This window comes from Electrona antarctica, assembly GCF_951216825.1.
Source record: "Electrona antarctica genome assembly, chromosome: 8".
In the NCBI taxonomy this organism is placed as follows: domain Eukaryota; kingdom Metazoa; phylum Chordata; class Actinopteri; order Myctophiformes; family Myctophidae; genus Electrona; species Electrona antarctica.
In genome coordinates, this window is record NC_136789.1 from 30,563,646 (window position 1) to 30,581,873 (window position 18,228).

An 18,228-nucleotide genomic window follows, 5' to 3' on the forward strand; every position below is an offset into this window, starting at 1 on the left:
TTCAGCGTGCAACGCCGTGTCTAAATGGGGGCGCTAGGAGTTTCCATCCATGCAGGCTATAGGTCCAGTCTTCATCATGTGACCCCCGTCCCCGTGTATGTTCAGTATTGTGTACGCCGCATTGACTCGACTCATTCGGTAGCCAAAATGTCCCATCTGTACACGGTTCATCGTTTTTTCGAGGGCATGAAACACTTGTCTTATGAACAAGTATTTGTTGTTAGCAGGGAGTGAAGGGCCCCATATTACCTCCTTCAGCGACTTCTTCATTTTACGTTTTTGTACATCAAAGTGATTATTATTATCAACAATGGGTTTTGCATTGTTATAAATTTATTGTTTTTTTAATTTCAAAAAGCAGAGGTTTAATGTTTTTGGAAGAAAATGGAATAAAAATGTCATCTGATGCTGAGCTGCGACCATTTCTTCTTTGGATATGTTGTCTGTTAAACCCATTTTGGGCGGGAACCCCTGTTGGTGTTTTAAACATGTTATAATTTAGCTATTGAAAAATAGCAGATCTACACGCTCATAGCGCGCCACCGAGTGGCGCGCTACGAGCTTGTAGTTCTGCAATTTTTTTCGTGAAAATTATTTTATTTGATTTCATAATTTTTATCCCACGATTTTGTAACCCATTTTTCACCCCTGTGTCAATTATCTAATGTGATCCTGGGCTCTCTACACACCCTCCGCCAACCTAGTCCCCATATATGGGGGAACTGGGGAGCGCAACGGACTTGAACTCATGCTTCCTTCATGCCCGAGTGTCCAAGTTGCTCCTTTACACCTGACAGGGGGGAGTTTCCCTGGTTGGACGTAGTGCGTGGAAGGAACACGTTATTCCAACCAGTTCCTGAAAATGATTTTTATTCAGAAAACTGTCAGGATTTAGAATACATTTGTAGAATCGTTCCCAGGTCAAAATGGGTTAAGTGCTTTGCAACGAGGCAATATGAAATTAAGACTTGTTCACAAACACATCTGGGTTTTGATTCAAGTAAAGTTCAAACTCTGACAAGATAATGACTAATAATTTTTGGTATCATTATTGGAAAACAGCAAAAGATTAAGACAAGAAAACTATGGTTCAATTGAATGTTTATTGATAATTAAACCTTTCAAAGAAGAACATATGACAAAAATGTAAATTTTTAAAAACAAAATAAGATCACCGTTCACCGTCATTCACACACGTTCTGTGAAACTGGGGGGGGTGGGAGGTTGTACGTTGTACCAGCAACCCATCCTGAAGCCAGGTTACGTTCAACTGAAATGAGGGCCTACCAGTGTGCTCTTAAGCAAGGCACTTATCCCCCAAAAAGTGGCCCCGAGGGCAAGAATATGAAAACATAACCCCGCCCTCCCCCACCCCCCCCACCCCATCTACATGTCCTGTGTCCAGCCCTGGCTTCGATGGCCTGGTACTTGGCCACCCTAGATGAGTCAGTGGTGGCCTGGACTAAAGAACACGGGGCCAAAAACAAAAAGGTGTGGTGTGTGTGTGTGCGCGTGGGGGGTATGAATGAACACGATTGTATTTAATAAAAAGAAAAAAAATCTGAAAAAATATCACATTCTGTGTTAAGATGTTTCAAAGATGCATGGACCTGGTGGCTGCTTGTGTGTGTGTATGTTATGTGTGTTCTGCGTTTAATTGTGGATGTGTTCAGGCGGGGGGGAGGGAGGGAGGGGATGGAGGGAGGGTGGGGGTGGTGGTTGAGTTGAGTGTGCAAGAGGGGTTACCGTGTGGTGGTCTGAGTGTTTACCTTAGTGGGGAGACACCCCCATCGTCCACAGGCCTAACGTTGCTGTATTCCCCCATCCCAACGCTTACAGGGTTGCGTGTGGCTGGCGAGCGTCCAGGGCTTGCTTTAGGGCTCAGTTAGGTAGGGCTTCCCTCCCTCCAAACACTCTAGCTGTAATAATCAGCGAGAGGGAAGAAGGTGGCTGGAGCGGCAGCAGCAACAACAAGAGCATGCAACTGACAAGATAGATAGATTTCACATGGAGCAGGAGGACACATCATGTGAGAGAGAGAGAGAAAAAAAATGGTGGAAGGAATGCCTACGTGAGGTTTGTAATAAGAAGAATAAGATGTGTGGAGTACACCAATCAAATGATGGATACCTTGTGTAGTGTGTGTGTGTGTGTGTGTGTGCGCGAGCGTGTGAGAGAGAAATAAGTGGGGGCCGTGTGGAATAGATTTCTAGCGTGCACTACTAGAATAATGCCATGTTTATTTATGGGTTGGGTTTGCCTGTGACATGTAGACTACTCTAGAGAGTTGAGTGGAGGGAGTAGCCCCTGGTGACGACTAGACAGTGTGACTGCGTAGAAGAGGAGGTGGTGTGTTATTTCTGTTGAGATCGGAGGAGGGGGGAGAGGGGGAGACAGAGGAGACAAAGGTCAGTCACCAGTCCTACTCGCTGCCGCTGCTGCTGGGGCACATTGATGGCCCTCGTCTGGTACTAGACTTCACTTAGAACAACAACAAGCTGACCCTTTCATATCTCTGGGACACTAACAGGTCAGTAATGGTCTGATCTGGTGGCTCTGGGTACTCGTAGAACGCCAAACCAATCCACTCCAATGTTAACAGTCTAATTTTGAAGGCCGTTTCTCTCGGAAAAACGAGGAAAGCAAAATAGAAACGGGAAGTGAACTATCGCAACCCATCTTCATATAATAGGTCCTCACTAATAATCATGAAGAAAAAAAATTGCGCAATTTTTTTCGACTCTGTGTCTCATACGAGGGCTGTGGGCAGTTCAAGCTAATAGAAACTGCAGGCTTTCTAGTCCTGAAAAGTTGCAATGCGAAAATGGAAGCAATAGTTCTCACGATAATGAAAATCTAAACATTTTTGTAAAAACAATTCTTGTTTAAAAAACAAATCTGCCCAATGATGATGTGAGAAGAAAATCGTGCCATTTTATCATGATTATTAGTGAGGACCTATTATATGAAGATAGGTTGAAAAGTGGTGAAGTGGTCCTTCCAAAGCGTCGAAAGACGATCTCTGCGAAGAGAGTCCAGGTAGGTAAAGGGGAGTGAATGAGTTCATGACTCTCCTGTGAGGTCATTACACGTCGTGCCACAGCCCAGGAAAATATATCTTTCAGTTTGTCTCAATACTGGCCGAGAACCTGTTCCTTGAAATTGAAAGGGTCACACACACACAATGCTCAACTACTGAATTTACTCTCAACTCTTGACAGCAGGCTTTTATCGAGGGAGGCCTAATAAGCACACACACACACACACACACACACGCACGCACAATGCCACACTGGACGTCCTACGAGCAAGGATGCTATACCGTTCCATTTACACGCCAATAGCCGAGACAAGCAGTTTGAAAACAGACCTGCGCAACAAGCAGTTCACTCCAATTAAGCCTTTAGGATTTACTACTCAAACTCCAGCTCAAAAAACACCAAAGCCATGGAAGATTCAAACACAAAAATGATTTTTTTTTAAAACAAGGATCTAAAGATGTGGTCATTTTCTTACTGTATATAGCCAGAAAGCTGTGTTCAATTAAAAAACAATTCCTTCAGTTAAAGAAATACAATCACCTACTATATTTATCAGTCAGGGTCATGAAAACACACATTTGCTACCTTACAACAAAACAAAACGTTTTCCCGCATCAATTAAGCCAAGGTTGCCAACCCTCAGAAAACTATTTAGAAATAATAATTATGTTGACGGCATGAGCCCAATGATGGCCTTTAAATCTCAATAACGTGACATTGACAGTTCATATCTTGAATTCACAAATAGGGCTGCCTGCAAATCGATTTAATTTCTTAGCGATGCTCGTTTGATTAATCAAATAATTGTTGGGTGTCACGATGAACCATGATACCAAACGATACCAGAAATAGCGCATCCAGCTTGTAGATCTGCCATTTTCAGGATTTTGAAAAGTCGTAAAGGAAATAAATAAATAACACCTATTTATCTTTCCTGTTCTTTTAAACCAGTGGTCCGGGGACCACCAGTGGGCCTTGGGTGGGTTCCAGGTGGCCCCCAGCTAAATGGAGTTGGTAACCAAATGGACCCTTATAGATCTTTAACTCATGTGTAAAATGTTGGTTTCATTTTACGCTCTCAAGAGTTAAATTATTGTTGAACATCTGCATTGCTTCATTTACAAAGCCTACACACTTTGGAGAATGTAGAAGAATTGTTATTTTGATCGTTTGCCAAAAGCATGGAATTGTAGGCAAAATCTTATCCAACGACAAAAATATTATTTCGTTTTGGGTCTGAGAGGCTAAATGTCATCAAACGGTGGTTCCGTGGCTCCAATGGGGAATCAATACCGGGCCTCGAAATGAAAAGGGTTGAAAACCCACTGGAATAATTGATTATATCCGTTGGTTCGATGTCGCACCCCTATTCGACATTCCACTACCTTCCACAGAAATATGGGGGTTTTGAAGAGTTTTTGAATTCATTAAACCATTAACCCATTTTGGGGCGGGAACACCTTTTGGTGTTTTAACTAAGCATTTTGTTATGCTTTAGCTATTGAAAAAATAGCAGACCTACAAGCTATGAGCTTGTAGGTCTGCTATTTTTGAAAAATCATGACATTGCAGTACAAATCTTTGAATATATCTTCTGTCAGAAGACATTAATGTTGACGTCGGGCCTAAATGGGTTGAACCCAAGATCCTTTGTTAGAGGACCAGGCACGTTTTTTAGCCAAAATGCAGACTTAAAACGGAAGTCATAATTCAGGTGTCAAGGCAGGCATGGTAGCATCACGAGCATTTTGGGTTGTTTTCACTGCAGTGACCTAAATCAATTAGATCCAGGCCAGTCTCTGTTCACAGACAGGCTCTCTTTTCACCAGGAGCTGCATGCCTTCACAACACTTCCTTTCATTCACCACACGGGTACGTTCTCACGGGTACGTTCTCACGGGTACGTTCTCAAAACAAGTCACCCAAGAAAATCCTACCGACCAACTGGATGTCAATGTGTTTGTTGAGCACCACAGGAAGTATCAAGTCTCCTTCTTCCGTCATTTATAATAATCACTTGAAATTTAAAGAAATAAATGGATTCTAGATTCAAGGACTACTCCTGCTCTAGTCGAGAAAGATGTGCGACAGAAACCAAACGCTATTTGGAGACATGCTCTTTGGCAGTGACGAACAACCGGGGGGGCCATGCATGCTGCGCGTGCACAAATCTGTAGGCGTGTTCTGTTCACTCTGGTGGTTCAGCATTCTCTGCCTTTTAATGATTGATGGGTCTTCGTTACCTCGATATTTACAAGAGTATGAAGGCACTCCTCTGGTGATGAACCATGCAGACCGACAGACCAGGTAGATACGCCGTGGAATCTCTTTAACCAAATGGACCCTACTGTGGGTGAGGGGGGTAAAACTGTCGATCTACAAGATTAAAACGTGTCGCGTTGTGACGTTGTAGATCAGCTAGTATCGCCAAAGAAAGAGATTTGGTCTGTAAGGAAAAAAAGTAGGGAGACTCCGATAAAGTATTTATAGGGTTTACGTGGTTAAAGTTCTGTTCTGCCCATGCTTTACCTGCGACACATTTTACCAATTGGATTGTCACACAAATGCGTGTAGACTAGACCACACATCTGGCAGAACAATGAGACTAAAGCAAATATGTTGAAGTGTGAATTTCAATCTGATTGATCCCAGCATTAAAAAATAAAGACTACTGATTGAGAGATATATCGGTACAGTATGTGAGAGAAGAATAAATCACCCGCACACTAGTTTCTAGAGCTCCCGAGACTTACTTTATTAAGAGGCAACAATTGCAACATTTCGACCTACAGGGTCTTCATCAGGCAATTATCAATTCTTTGCCTGATGAAGACCTTGTAGGTCGAAACTTTGCCTTTAAATAAAGTAAGTCTCGGAGCTCTAGAAACTAGTGTGCGGATGTTTTTTTTCTCCTCTTTGATGTTTGCCTAAATATAGGCTTTGAGATGTGCACACAATCCTCTCTGAAGTACAGTAATGTGACCGTCTACTAAAAGGACGCATGCCATCCCATCCCGTCCCATGAATCATTCCCCGAAGCATCACAAAGGCCCACCGACTCACCAGCCTCTTCAGCAACTAACCAACCAAAGGCCCACCGACTCACCAGCCTCTTCACCAACTAACCAACCAAAGGCCCACCGACTCACCAGCCTCTTCACCAACTAACCAACCAAAGGCCCACCGACTCACCAGCCTCTTCACCAACTAACCAACCAAAAGACAAGCTTGTTAGACTAGGCTTTTAAATGATGACCACTCTCTCTCTCTCTCTCGCTCTGCCTCAGGCTCTTTATCTTGAATCTGTCCGTTAAGAAAGTACAAATGCACACGTACACACACACACACGCACACATGCACGCACACCCACTCATACACACATCTGCAACATGGTAGGGGAAAGGGGGTGGTGGGGGTGGGGGGACTGGGGGGTATACTATCGATATGGGGGCTCTGGCGTGTGGTGGTAAGGGTATTCGTGGCGCTGCTGGGGCAGGGATTGCCCGTGTGCGGTGGTGGGTGTCTGCTGCTCATACGCTCTGGATGCGGCGGAGTAGCTTCCTGTGGCCGCCGCGTATCCTCCCGTTGACGCGTACGCCGACGCGTAGCTCCCGGCGGAGGAGGCGTCGTAGTTCCCCGTGGCGCCGTCGTAGTTCCCCGTGGCGGAGGAGGCGGCATCGTAGTTCCCCGAGGCGTCGTAGGAGTTGCCGTAGGCCCCGGACGACTGCTGCTGCTGCTGTTGCTGCTGCTGCTGCTGCTGCTGCTGCTGCTGCTCGTAGTTCGCAGCCGACGCGGCGCTGTAGCCCCGCGCTGCCGCGGCGACATCGTAGCCCGCCGACGAGGGGTAGCCGCCGGCGCCGGCTCCTCCTCCTCCCGACGAGGAGTAGGACACGGGCGGGGCGTAGGTGGTGCTGGAGTCCGTGTTGTAGGTGCCCGGAGGCGCCGGGGCGTTGGCATTGTTGGCGTGGTTGTTGTTGTTGGATGGGGGCGGAGCTCCCGTTGGGGGTGGGGGGGGAGGCGGCGGCGGGGGGTTGGTGTAGGCGTACTGGAGGTACTGGTACTGCTGCTGGTACTGCTGGTAGTTCTGGTACTGCTGCATCTGCTGGTAGTACTCTGCGTAACACCTGGGGGGGTCACGGGTTTGTCCACTGATCAGTAATCAGAGATTAAAATAGGGTGCATTCTTTGCATCCCAAAACGCAGTTAATAGTTAAGGGACGCAATAAAACAACGACCTCTGCATCCACGGGATGCACTACTGTACTACTGAACTGTTTGTTTTAGTTATAATAGTAGCTTTAGTTATAATAATCATTTCTTCTGTTTTCTACATGAATATAACCACATTATAACCATATAAAATGAAATGCTGAGTTAAATGATGCAATTTGTAAAAAAAAGTCGACTAAATCAACTGTAGATTTAGTCTAAAACTAGACTTAACACTATAACATTCCAGGGTGACTAAAACTAAATGAAAACTATTCAAGATGACGATGACTAAAACTAAATGAAAACTATTCAAGATGACGATGACTAAAACTAAATGAAAACTATTCAAGATGACGATGACTAAAACTAAATGAAAACTATTCAAGATGACGATGACTAAAACTAAATGAAAACTATTCAAGATGACGATGACTAAAACTAAATGAAAACTATTCAAGATGACGATGACTAAAACTAAATGAAAACTATTCAAGATGACGATGACTAAAACTAAATGAAAACTATTCAAGATGACGATGACTAAAACTAAATGAAAACTATTCAAGATGACGATGACTAAAACTAAATGAAAACTATTCAAGATGACGATGACTAAAACTAAATGAAAACTATTCAAGATGACGATGACAAACTAAATGAAAACTATTCAAGATGACGATGACTAAAACTAAATGAAAACTATTCAAGATGACGATGACTAAAACTAAATGAAAACTATTCAAGATGACGATGACTAAAACTAAATGAAAACTATTCAAGATGACGATGACTAAAACTAAATGAAAACTATTCAAGATGACGATGACTAAAACTAAAATCTGCTGCCATAAAACTAACACTGGTTTACCTTGCAATGGGATCTGTGGCTTCCGAGGCGGCGGGCGTCTCCGTGGCGGTGGGGGCCGCGGCGGATTCCTCGGGGCCCCCTGGCGGCGTGGGCAGCAGCGCGCGCCGTTTCCCGCGTACCTGAGGGGCGGAGCCCGGCACGGGGTCGGGGAGCAGCGGGCCTCGGCCTCCGCGGATCGGGCTGCGGTCGCGGTCGCCTGCCCCTCCCGATCCCACCTTCCTCCCAGCCTGCTGCTCGGCCAGAACCTGAGAATTGGGAAAATTGCATTTATTATAAGACGGCTGTCTCTCTGGAATAAAAACGTATCGACTGCGATGACAGTCACTAGCCATATAGAAAACTCTGGGTGGGAACCCCTTTGTGTTTTTAAGCATTATGTTATGCTTTAGCTATTGAAAAATAGCAGATCTACAAGCTCATAGCTTGTAGGTCTGCTATCTTTTGAAAAATCGTGAAAATTTGGTGCAAATCTTTGAATATATATTCTTTCAGAGCGAACGTTTTTAACTCAAATCGTTGGCTTCTGAGGGGTTCCTGGAACAACATATTTTCAGATGGGGGTCGGTGGTCAAATACATATAATATTTGGGGTCCTTGACATGAAATATTGAGCACCACTGATAGAGAAACATAGGTATTTCAGGAAACTGTCAGGATTTAGAAGACATTTTTTTAAATTTTGACGCCAGGTCTAAATGTGTTAAATACTTCTGTGTTCGACAGCATAAGTGAACTTAAAAAAAAAACACTAGCTGAAAAAACATTCTCAACTTCTAAATGCTGTTAATGAAAACTAGAGCTAAACAAGTTTATATAAAAGTGGAAATAAATCAACCTTCTGTCCCTGTTGGAAGAACTTGGCTCTCGCAGCCTCAAACAGGGCGGTGGGGTTGGAGCCCCCCTGGGGGTCCGTCTCCGAGGTGGCCTCCTGGCCCTCCTGGTACACCTGGTCGGCCACGGAGCCGTACACCTGGCTGGCCAGGGCGCCGTAGATGGCCGGGTTGGGCCCTTTGGCCGCCGTGAGGCCCTTCAGAGCAGCGTAGGTGGGATCGAAGGCCGTGGTGTTGTAGAAGGAGTTGTGAACGCTCTGCTGGACCTGCAGGGGGAGACACCGGGCGACCGAAAAGACAATTTTTACACTTGGAATTGAAAGCAGTGAATGTTTGTCGATAATAGATTCCACCCTTGTTTGAAAAGACATTCATTTTATAGATGGTATATGAGAAGGATATCCGTTTCTTCTTTGAAAAGCGTAACGTGTCAACCAATTTACAATTTAGGCATTAGCAGACTCTCTTAACCCATTTTGGGCGGGAACCCCTGTTGGTGTTAGCATTATGTTGTGCTTTAGCTATTGAAAAATAGCAGATCTACAAGCTCATAGCGCGACACCGAGTGGCGCGCTACGAGCTTGTAGGTCTGCTATTTGTTTTTAATCGAAGAACGACTGACATAGAAACACAGCTTTTTCAGAAAACTGTCAGGATGTAGTAGACATTTTTTTAATCTGATCTCAGGTCAAAATGGGTTAATCCAGAGCGATTTACACCAGGTAATACATCAAATGCAAATAAATGGTATTCTAGGATCAAAGGTAAACGAAGAACCAGCAGTCTTAACAGAATATTAACAAAAGATTGTCATTTCTGTTCATTGAAACTACACACACTATACAGTAGCATCCCAGGTCTACGAAAGAACCTGGCATCAGTCATGCTATCTAAATTATATTATAGCCTCTGCATAATAAGCCTGCAAGGTGGTCAAGGCTAAGTGCTACGGGCTACGGTGGGGAGAGGTGAGTCTGAAGATTACGAATGTTTAACTATATTAACCCATTTTGACCTGAGATCAGATTCTAATAATGTCTTCTACATCCTGACAGTTTTCTGAAAAAGCTATGTTTCTATGTCAGTCGTACTTCGATTTTTCAAAAATAGCTAAAGCATAACATAATGCTAACATCAAAAGGGGTTCCTGCCCAAAATGGGTTAACCCTACTGTTCCTAGTTTGGGCATTTCGTTATATTAGATTTTAAATTAGATTTTCAAAAATAGTCAATCTATAAACTCAAAGATCAGCTATATTCCTTGCACAACATTGTAGTACGGCAGAGTATTTAAAAAAATATGCAAACTTGGTTAAGAAAGTGTAATAATATGAACAGATGTGCATTAAATCGTATAACTTTTCTGTGCATGAACCAGTTCCAGGTCTCCAGCCCCCCCCCCCCCCCCCCCTGACAATTTCCCCCCTGGATTAAAGCAAAATACATACACAAATATGAAAAATTACGATGTTTTGGCAGCCATTCAGATATTAAACCAGTTCAAGAAATTGCACAACAATAAGTAATGGCCCTGGGGTAGTGGTTAGAGCGTATGCCTTTCATGCAGAAGGTTGTGGGTTCGAACCCTGCCTGGGGGGGTCGGCGTCAGCGAGGGCATGATGCGGTCGCAACGGGTTCCTAATCAAATGGGTTCAGATCTGAGCCAAGTCTCCTGAGGAGGTGCGTCTGGTATCCAGACGTAAAAACAAATCCAGGCTATTTACAGTGTTGTAAGCTTGTTGTAAACCTATTTTTGGTGCAGGACACACACTTCTGACATGCTGACCTCTATGGACTCCAAATGACTGACACCAGTCGTGGCGACTCACTGAGAACGTTAATCCGTGCGTACCTGTATGGGTAGTCCAGCCGCGGCAGCAGCAGCCGCTGCGAGCACGGCCGCCTGGCTCTGGTGGTGTTCCAGGGAGGGAGGTGGTCTGGGGAGGAGGCCTTCTCGGGGTCCTGAGAAGAGGGTTTTAGATTAGAAAAACACTGGAAGAAGAACAATCATTCATTCCCACGGAAATAGAAGTAGACTAGGGAACACTTCATTCGACTGTATTCAATGCTTTCACATTGCAGCGACCCGTATCCGACTACACTTCATTACAACTGTATTCAATGGTTTTACATTGCAGCGACCCGTATCCCAGTACACTTCATTACAACTGTATTCAATGGTTTTACATTGCAGCGACCCGTATCCCAGTACACTTCATTACAACTGTATTCAATGGTTTTAAATTGCAGCGATCCGTATCCGAGTACACTTCATTACAACTGTATTCAATGCCTTCACATTGAAGCGACTCGATTCCGAGTACACTTCAATCGGTCTCTATACGACCCTATACGATCATGTGGTCCGGGGAACGGCTGGGTGATCCGCTCCGGGGAACGGTATGCAGCATTCACACCAACATCTGCCAAGAGGTCCCGTAATGTGCATAGTGTGAATCTGCCCTTAATTTGACATGAATGCATGTGGATTGGAAGCACTCACCTCCTATGAAAAGGAAGGGATGTCCGCACACTGTTTCACTGCTCCCAGGAAAATTATTTATTTATTGAACAACGTTTCGACCCTTGTGGGTCTTCGTCAGGTATGACTTCGTCAGCACTCACCTCCTCCCATAGCCAGTCCCTCGTGGGGGGCCATGCCGGCGGCGATCAGATTGTTGAGGGGCTGGGCCTTGGACAGCTCCACCGACAGCTGGCGCCCTTTGAAGACGGTCCCGTTTAGCCCTTCGATGGCCTGAACCGCGTCCTCCTTCCTCTCCATGTGCACGAACGCATAACCAGCGTTGGAACATAGTCTGGCTGCAGGGGGAACAAGGTCGGTGGCATCAGCTTAAAACACACAGTGGGTGGAAAAACTAGATAATCTTCTAATTTGGTAGAGTTTACTTTAGGAACTTAATTAATGGTGCACGCCTATTTCTCAAATACAGCGGCTTGGCGGTTATATTAGGTTGGGTGAACACGCAGGAACATGTAATTATGGTGTAATTATTCTGCCTCGAATCCAATTGTGACACCCATATTTCAAAATGTTATCTTTAGGCCGTTCAGGGCGGGAACCCCTTTTGGACTTTTAAGCATTATGTTATACTTTTAGCTATTGAAAAATAGCAGATCTACAAGCTCGTAGAGCAGCACCGAGTGCCGCGCTAAGAGCTTGTAGATCTGCATTTTTTTTTGTTTTAATCGTGAAAATGTTGCACTAATCTTTAACGTTTTTAACTAAAATCTTTGCTTCTGGGGGGGTCCCTGGAACAACATATTTTCAGATGGGGGTCGTCGGCCAATTGCATATAATTTTGGGGGTCCTTGACATGAAATAGTTTGAGCTCCACTGACATAGGACTTTCAGAAAAATGTTAAATTTAGAAGGAAAAAAAATCAGAATCGTCCTCAGGTCCAAACGGGTTAATCAAAAAATGTTTAATTACCACGGCTACCTCAGGGCTTTCACTCAAACCGTTGGGAACAGACGGGCAACAGGAGGACACGGCACTGACCTTTGACCTTGTCGCAGTCCAAAACCCTGCCGAAGGTCTGGAAGAGGCCGTGCAGGTCGTCGGCCGTGCACGTGGCGCTCAGGTTCCCCACAAACACCTTGGTGGAGTTGGGTGGGCGTGCGCGCGACTCCTCCACCACCAGGGGACGCCCTCGGTACTCCTTCCCATCGAGGTAGCGTATGGCCCTGCCAGAATGACCAGCAAAGAAACCAACATCAGCACGGCTGCAGGAACGGTGTTAAGACTAAGGCCTCACTCAGACCTTCACAACAGATTGTTGTATAGCTGATGCGTGAGACTTGTTTACTGATGCAAGCTCGCAATTCATTTCCAATGTAAGTCACATGGTTTGACACAACATTTTTGTTGTATGAGGGGGAAGGGGGCAGTCAAAACACAGCCGAAAGCCGTACAACAAAAATGTGTCAAACCATGTGACTTCCATTGGAAATGCATTGGGGCGGCCATGACACTTACCCTTTGTTTACATTTAGCATCCAACAATGTTGTATGCTAGATCTTAAGGTGTGAGTGAGGCCTAACAGTAGCGGCGCACGCGCACGCACGCACGCACGCACGCACGCACGCACGCACGCACGCACGCACGCACGCACGCACGCACGCACGCACGCACGCACGCACGCACGCACACACACACACACACACACACACACACACACACACACACACACACACACACACACACACACACACACACACACACACACACACACACACACACACACACACACACACACACACACACACACACACACACACACACACACACACACACACACACACACACACACACACACACACACACACACACACACACACACACACACACACACACACACACACACACACACACACACACACACACACACACACACACACACACACACACACACACACACACACACACACACACACACACACACACACACACACACACACACACACACACACACACACACACACACACACACACACACACACGCAGACGTCAGAGTGTGATTTGTAATGACATACAACATAAGGATAGGGCGGGTACATCATGGTTAAGCACAAAATGACTAGGCCTAATACATTTAGGACTGACTCATAGATACATTGTTTTTACCCGCATAGGATTATTTTGAGCGACCTGAAGGGGTTTTAGCCGGTGCCCAAATGATACCAATTGAAGTAACAATAATTAAAATCATGTCCAAATATGTTTAATAGCTTGTTATAAGTTAAGCCCACTCAAGCCTTCTTTTAAAATGTCCTTAGTTTGGACCTATAATCAAGTTATTAGGACTATTGTGAAAAAGTTAGTGGCAAAATCGAGTGGCAAAGTGAGTTTAATGTTGTTTAATGCAACCAGATAGGACTTTTCTGTGTGGATGTATGGGCTGTCAAGGCCAGAAAGTAGTTTTCTGTGTGGACGTATGGGCTGTCAAGGCCAGAAAGTAGTTTTCTGTGTGGATGTATGGGCTGTCAAGGCCAGAAATTAGTTTTCTGTGTGGATGTATGGGCTGTCAAGGCCAGAAAGTAGTTTTCTGTGTGGATGTATGGGCTGTCAAGGCCAGAAAGTAGTTTTCTGTGTGGATGTATGGGCTGTCAAGGCCAGAAAGTAGTTTTCTGTATGGATGTATGGGCTGTCAAGGCCAGAAAGTAGTTTTCTGTGTGGATGTATGGGCTGTCAAGGCCAGAAAGTAGTTTTCTGTGTGGATGTATGGGCTGTCAAGGCCAGAAAGTAGTTTTCTGTATGGATGTATGGGCTGTCAAGGCCAGAAAGTAGTTTTCTGCCACTCAGTAGGCGTTCCCGCATAACTTCCACCGGATATGATGATGTCACGTGCATACCCTCTATAGTTATCAGAATTGCTAACCATGCTAACCATTTAAGCATTAGGCCTATGTTATACTTTAGCTACTGAAAAATAGCAGATCTACAAGCTCATAGCGCGGCACCGAGTGCTGTGCTATGAACTTGTAGGTCTGCTATTTTTGAAAAATCGTGAAAATGTGCCTCAAATCTTTGAATATTCTTTCAGAGTTTCAGTTTTTAACTCAAATCTTTGCTTCTGGAGAGGTCCCCTGGAACAACATATTTTCAGATGGGGGTCGGCGGCATATTACATATCATTTTTGGGGTCCTTGACATGAAATATTGTGAGAATTTGTGTTTCAAATCTGTGTCCATTTCCTAACAAACACATCAGACATTCTTTGTAATGAAACTAAGCCATTACTCTTATTACAAAATGTCAGTTTATGGAATTTCTGGTTTCCTAGTTCTCTTTTTATCAGCTACACTTTTAGGGCAAATGCGTTTAGTTTGTTTAAAAAGCCCCTAGGGGCCTTTGAACATTTTCAACTGGGCACACGTTTTCCAAAAAGATCACACATTATAATGAGATATTGTAGAAAGATGACGAGAGAATCCAACTCAAGAGTAATCCATTGTTTACCTTCCACTAACTATATTGCTCAGATAAATACTGTATAGTTTTGCTAGTTAGTAGCTACACAATTAGACCATCCATCATGTTATAGTATTGGTTTCTACTAGTAGAAAGCTCAAAGCTATGAGCTTGTAGATCTGCAATTTTTGAAAAATCGTGAAAATGTGGCGCACATCACGTTTTTAACTCAAATCTTTCTGGGGGGGTCCCTGGAACAACATATTTTTAGATGGGGGTCCGCGGCCAAATACAGATAATTCTGGAGGTTCTTGACATGAAAAAGGTTGAGCACCACTGACATAGAAACACAGGTTTTTCAGAAAACCGTTAGGATTTAGAATTGGCCTCAGGTCTAAATGGGTTAACCCATTTTGGGCGGGAACCCCTTTCGGTGATCTACAAGCTCATAGCGCAGCACCGAGTGCCGCGCTACAAGCTTGTAGAGCTGCTATTTTTGAAAAATCGTGAAAATGCGGCACAAATCTTTGAATATATATTCTTTCAGAGCGAACGTTAACTCAAATCTTTGCTTCTGGGGGGGGTCCCTGGAACAACATATTTTCAGATGGGGGACGGCGGCCAAATACAGATAATTCTGGGGGTCCTTGACATGAATTAGTTTGAGAACCACTGACATAGAAACATGGGTATTTCAGAAAACGGTCAGAATTTAGAAGACATTTTTTTAAATTTCGACGTCAGGCCTAAATGGGTTACGGTACCTGTCAGCTGCCCCCTCTCCCTTCAAGGTGATGAAGGCATTATATTAGTGTAAACATTACAGAGTTTTAAGGTACCTGTCCACTGCCCCCTCTCCTTTCAGGGTATTAGTGTAAACATTACAGAGTTTTAAAGTACCTGTCCACTGCCCCCTCTCCTTTCAGGGTATTAGTGTAAACATTACAGAGTATTAAGGTACCTGTCAGCTGCCCCCTCTCCCTTAAGGGTGATGAAGGCGTACTGCCTCAGCAGGGAGCAGGTGCCGATCTCCCCGTAGGGCTCGAACAGCTTGTTGATCTCCTCGTGAGTCGCATCCAGAGGAAGGTTACCCACAAACAACTTGACGTTGTCACTCATCTCTCTCTCTCTCGGTGCGTGTCACAACCAGACACCTAGAAGGAGGTAAAGGAGGAGCAGTCAATTCAATTCAAATTTAGCTTTATTGGCATGAGAAAATAGGTTTACATTGCCAAAGCAAGTGTCAAAATATAATGCAACAGTTGAAAATGGCCAAAGAATATACATATACATGGTGGGGGGGGGGGGGGGGGGGCATTGAGTAAACAGGGCTATGTCACAGGACAGGACATATGGGTTAGTTAGTAGAGCAGTGGTTCCCCCCCAGGGGTCCTTGAGGGAGTTACAGGGGGTCCCCAGCTAACCCAAATGATAGTTAGAAACCAAATGGACCCTTATGGGTCTGTAACTCAAGAGTTAAATTAACATTAATTTTACAATCTAAATTGGGGGACCCAGAGATAGAAATGCCATTAAATGGGGGTCCGTATAGACTATAGACAAATGCATGTCAAACTGGGGGGTCCTTGAAATTAAACGGGTTGAGAATCACTGCTAGAGCGGTAAAAAAAAATCTTCTCTTCTGGCATATCTTTTCAAATGGGGGTCCTTGACATGACAAAGTTGAGAGAGCTCCACCACGGGGGACTCACAGAGGAACATTTACCATATTCTAAAGTCTACTCGACAGTCATTCAACAATACACGTCATTTCCCCCCAAAGAAGAATATGGGGCGACGATTACTACACCCAGTAGTCGTTATTCATTCCGTACTAATATTACAACAACATGTCTTCAGAAAACTTCACGTTTAGTTCCTACACAACGCTAGTAAGCTAGGTTGTGTTAATTTTTTAACGTAAACCCAATAAAGCTAACAAACTTCCAACGCAGTAGCATCAGCATGCTAACCATTAGGCTCCCTCTTCGGTTATTATCTGTTAGCATGCTAACCCATGCTAACCGGCTAAACTGTGCTAACTATAACTGGCTCGACGTGCGGGCCATCTTGTATCAACGTCGCAACGTTTTTGTATGCTAAGCTAACAAAGCTAACGTTAGCTTCGTTTTGTTGTTTTCCTTTAGTTAATATTTCGCGGTTAATGCTACAGATACGTACACATCAGCAGGAGGAGTTCATAGAACGGGTGGTTGGGTTAGAATGATCTCTACTTGTCCTCCGGGGTAAAGAATAGGGCATAAAGCACAGATCCAGGATGCTAACGGTAATAGAATGCACTCATTTCTTACCCAGCGCGGTGTTCCTGCACTGTTGACTTGAGTCGACTGACTGCCTCACATCCGGTTCCGCCTTCTCCCGGTGGGGGGGGGGGGGGGGGGTCTTATGATGACGTTGTAGTTTTGTATGCATTTTTTCCTTTTTGCTGTTTGATTGATTGATTGAAATATTTATTAATAGTTTGCAGAATTACAGTACATTTCAAGCACAAACTCAATACAAAGACTGTTAACTGTGAGTGGACGACCCAATTAAGCATTACACTTGTTTACAAGAGGGTCCACCTTGTTCAATTCGTACAAATAGACATATACCGGTAGTCAAATAACAGAACAGGAATTCATCCTAAAGGAGGTAAAAAGGGAAAAGAGACATATACAGTGAGGGGGGAAAAGGGTGGGCGGTGGGGGGGATTCGGGGCCAGTTTCGAATTGCAGCCGTCCGTAGGTAAATGTACATTTGATTGATTGATTTATTAATTGATTGAAGTATTTATTAACAGATTTGAGAATTACAGTACATTTCAAGCACAACTCAATACAAAACGGTTAACTGTGGACGACACTATAAACTAAAGCATTACACTTGTTTACAATAGGGTCCACCATGTTCAATTCATCATAACATTTAGACAAATACAAATATACACTTCTATATAGCCAAAAACAGGAAATTATCATAAAGGAGGGAAAAAAAACATATAGCCTACAGTGAGGGGGTAAAAAGGGGTGGTTGGGGGATTCAGATTTTACGGGAGCCAGTTTCGAATTGCAGCCGTCCGTAGTTGCCCTTTGAGAGCAGTTTTGAAGGAGTCAAGTGATTTGCATGTCTTAATGACTGTTGGTAGGGCGTTTCACATTTTGGTGGCATAGGAGCGAAAATAATTTAGTCCCTTAAGTTGTTTGTGCCGGTTTGTATTGTATTTGCTTTGATCAGGACCGTAATAGGCCTAATATTTGTAGCAGTGGCTCATTTCATGTGTCTCAACCATAGTGAAAACGTACAGGGATGCCCCCCAACGTAAGGCCCCAACCCAAAACC

General features: G+C 44.3%; 1 protein-coding gene across 3 annotated transcripts; it reads right to left on the reverse strand.

The window, feature by feature from the left end:
• Positions 1-1,086: 1,086 nt before the first annotated feature.
• rbm14a (RNA binding motif protein 14a) lies at positions 1,087-17,267 on the reverse strand. Of its 3 annotated transcripts, XR_013790702.1 has the most exons (9): positions 17,068-17,193; positions 15,848-16,040; positions 12,473-12,657; positions 11,577-11,771; positions 10,804-10,913; positions 8,957-9,217; positions 8,122-8,366; positions 4,617-7,165; positions 1,087-4,559 (listed from the first exon to the last, which is right to left on the reverse strand). XR_013790702.1 is itself a non-coding variant. In XM_079508694.1 (8 exons), exons 2-8 carry the CDS (start codon positions 16,003-16,005, stop codon positions 6,478-6,480), a joined length of 1,842 nt encoding a protein of 613 aa, XP_079364820.1. In that variant the 5' UTR covers positions 16,006-16,040; positions 17,199-17,267; the 3' UTR covers positions 4,589-6,477. The 3 variants fall into 3 exon arrangements, 2 of the variants coding, with proteins under 2 accessions (XP_079364820.1, XP_079364819.1); XM_079508694.1 differs by lacking the exons at positions 1,087-4,559; positions 17,068-17,193 and adding an exon at positions 17,199-17,267 and having other exon boundaries at positions 4,589-7,165; XM_079508693.1 differs by lacking the exon at positions 1,087-4,559 and having other exon boundaries at positions 4,589-7,165.
• Positions 17,268-18,228: the final 961 nt, after the last annotated feature.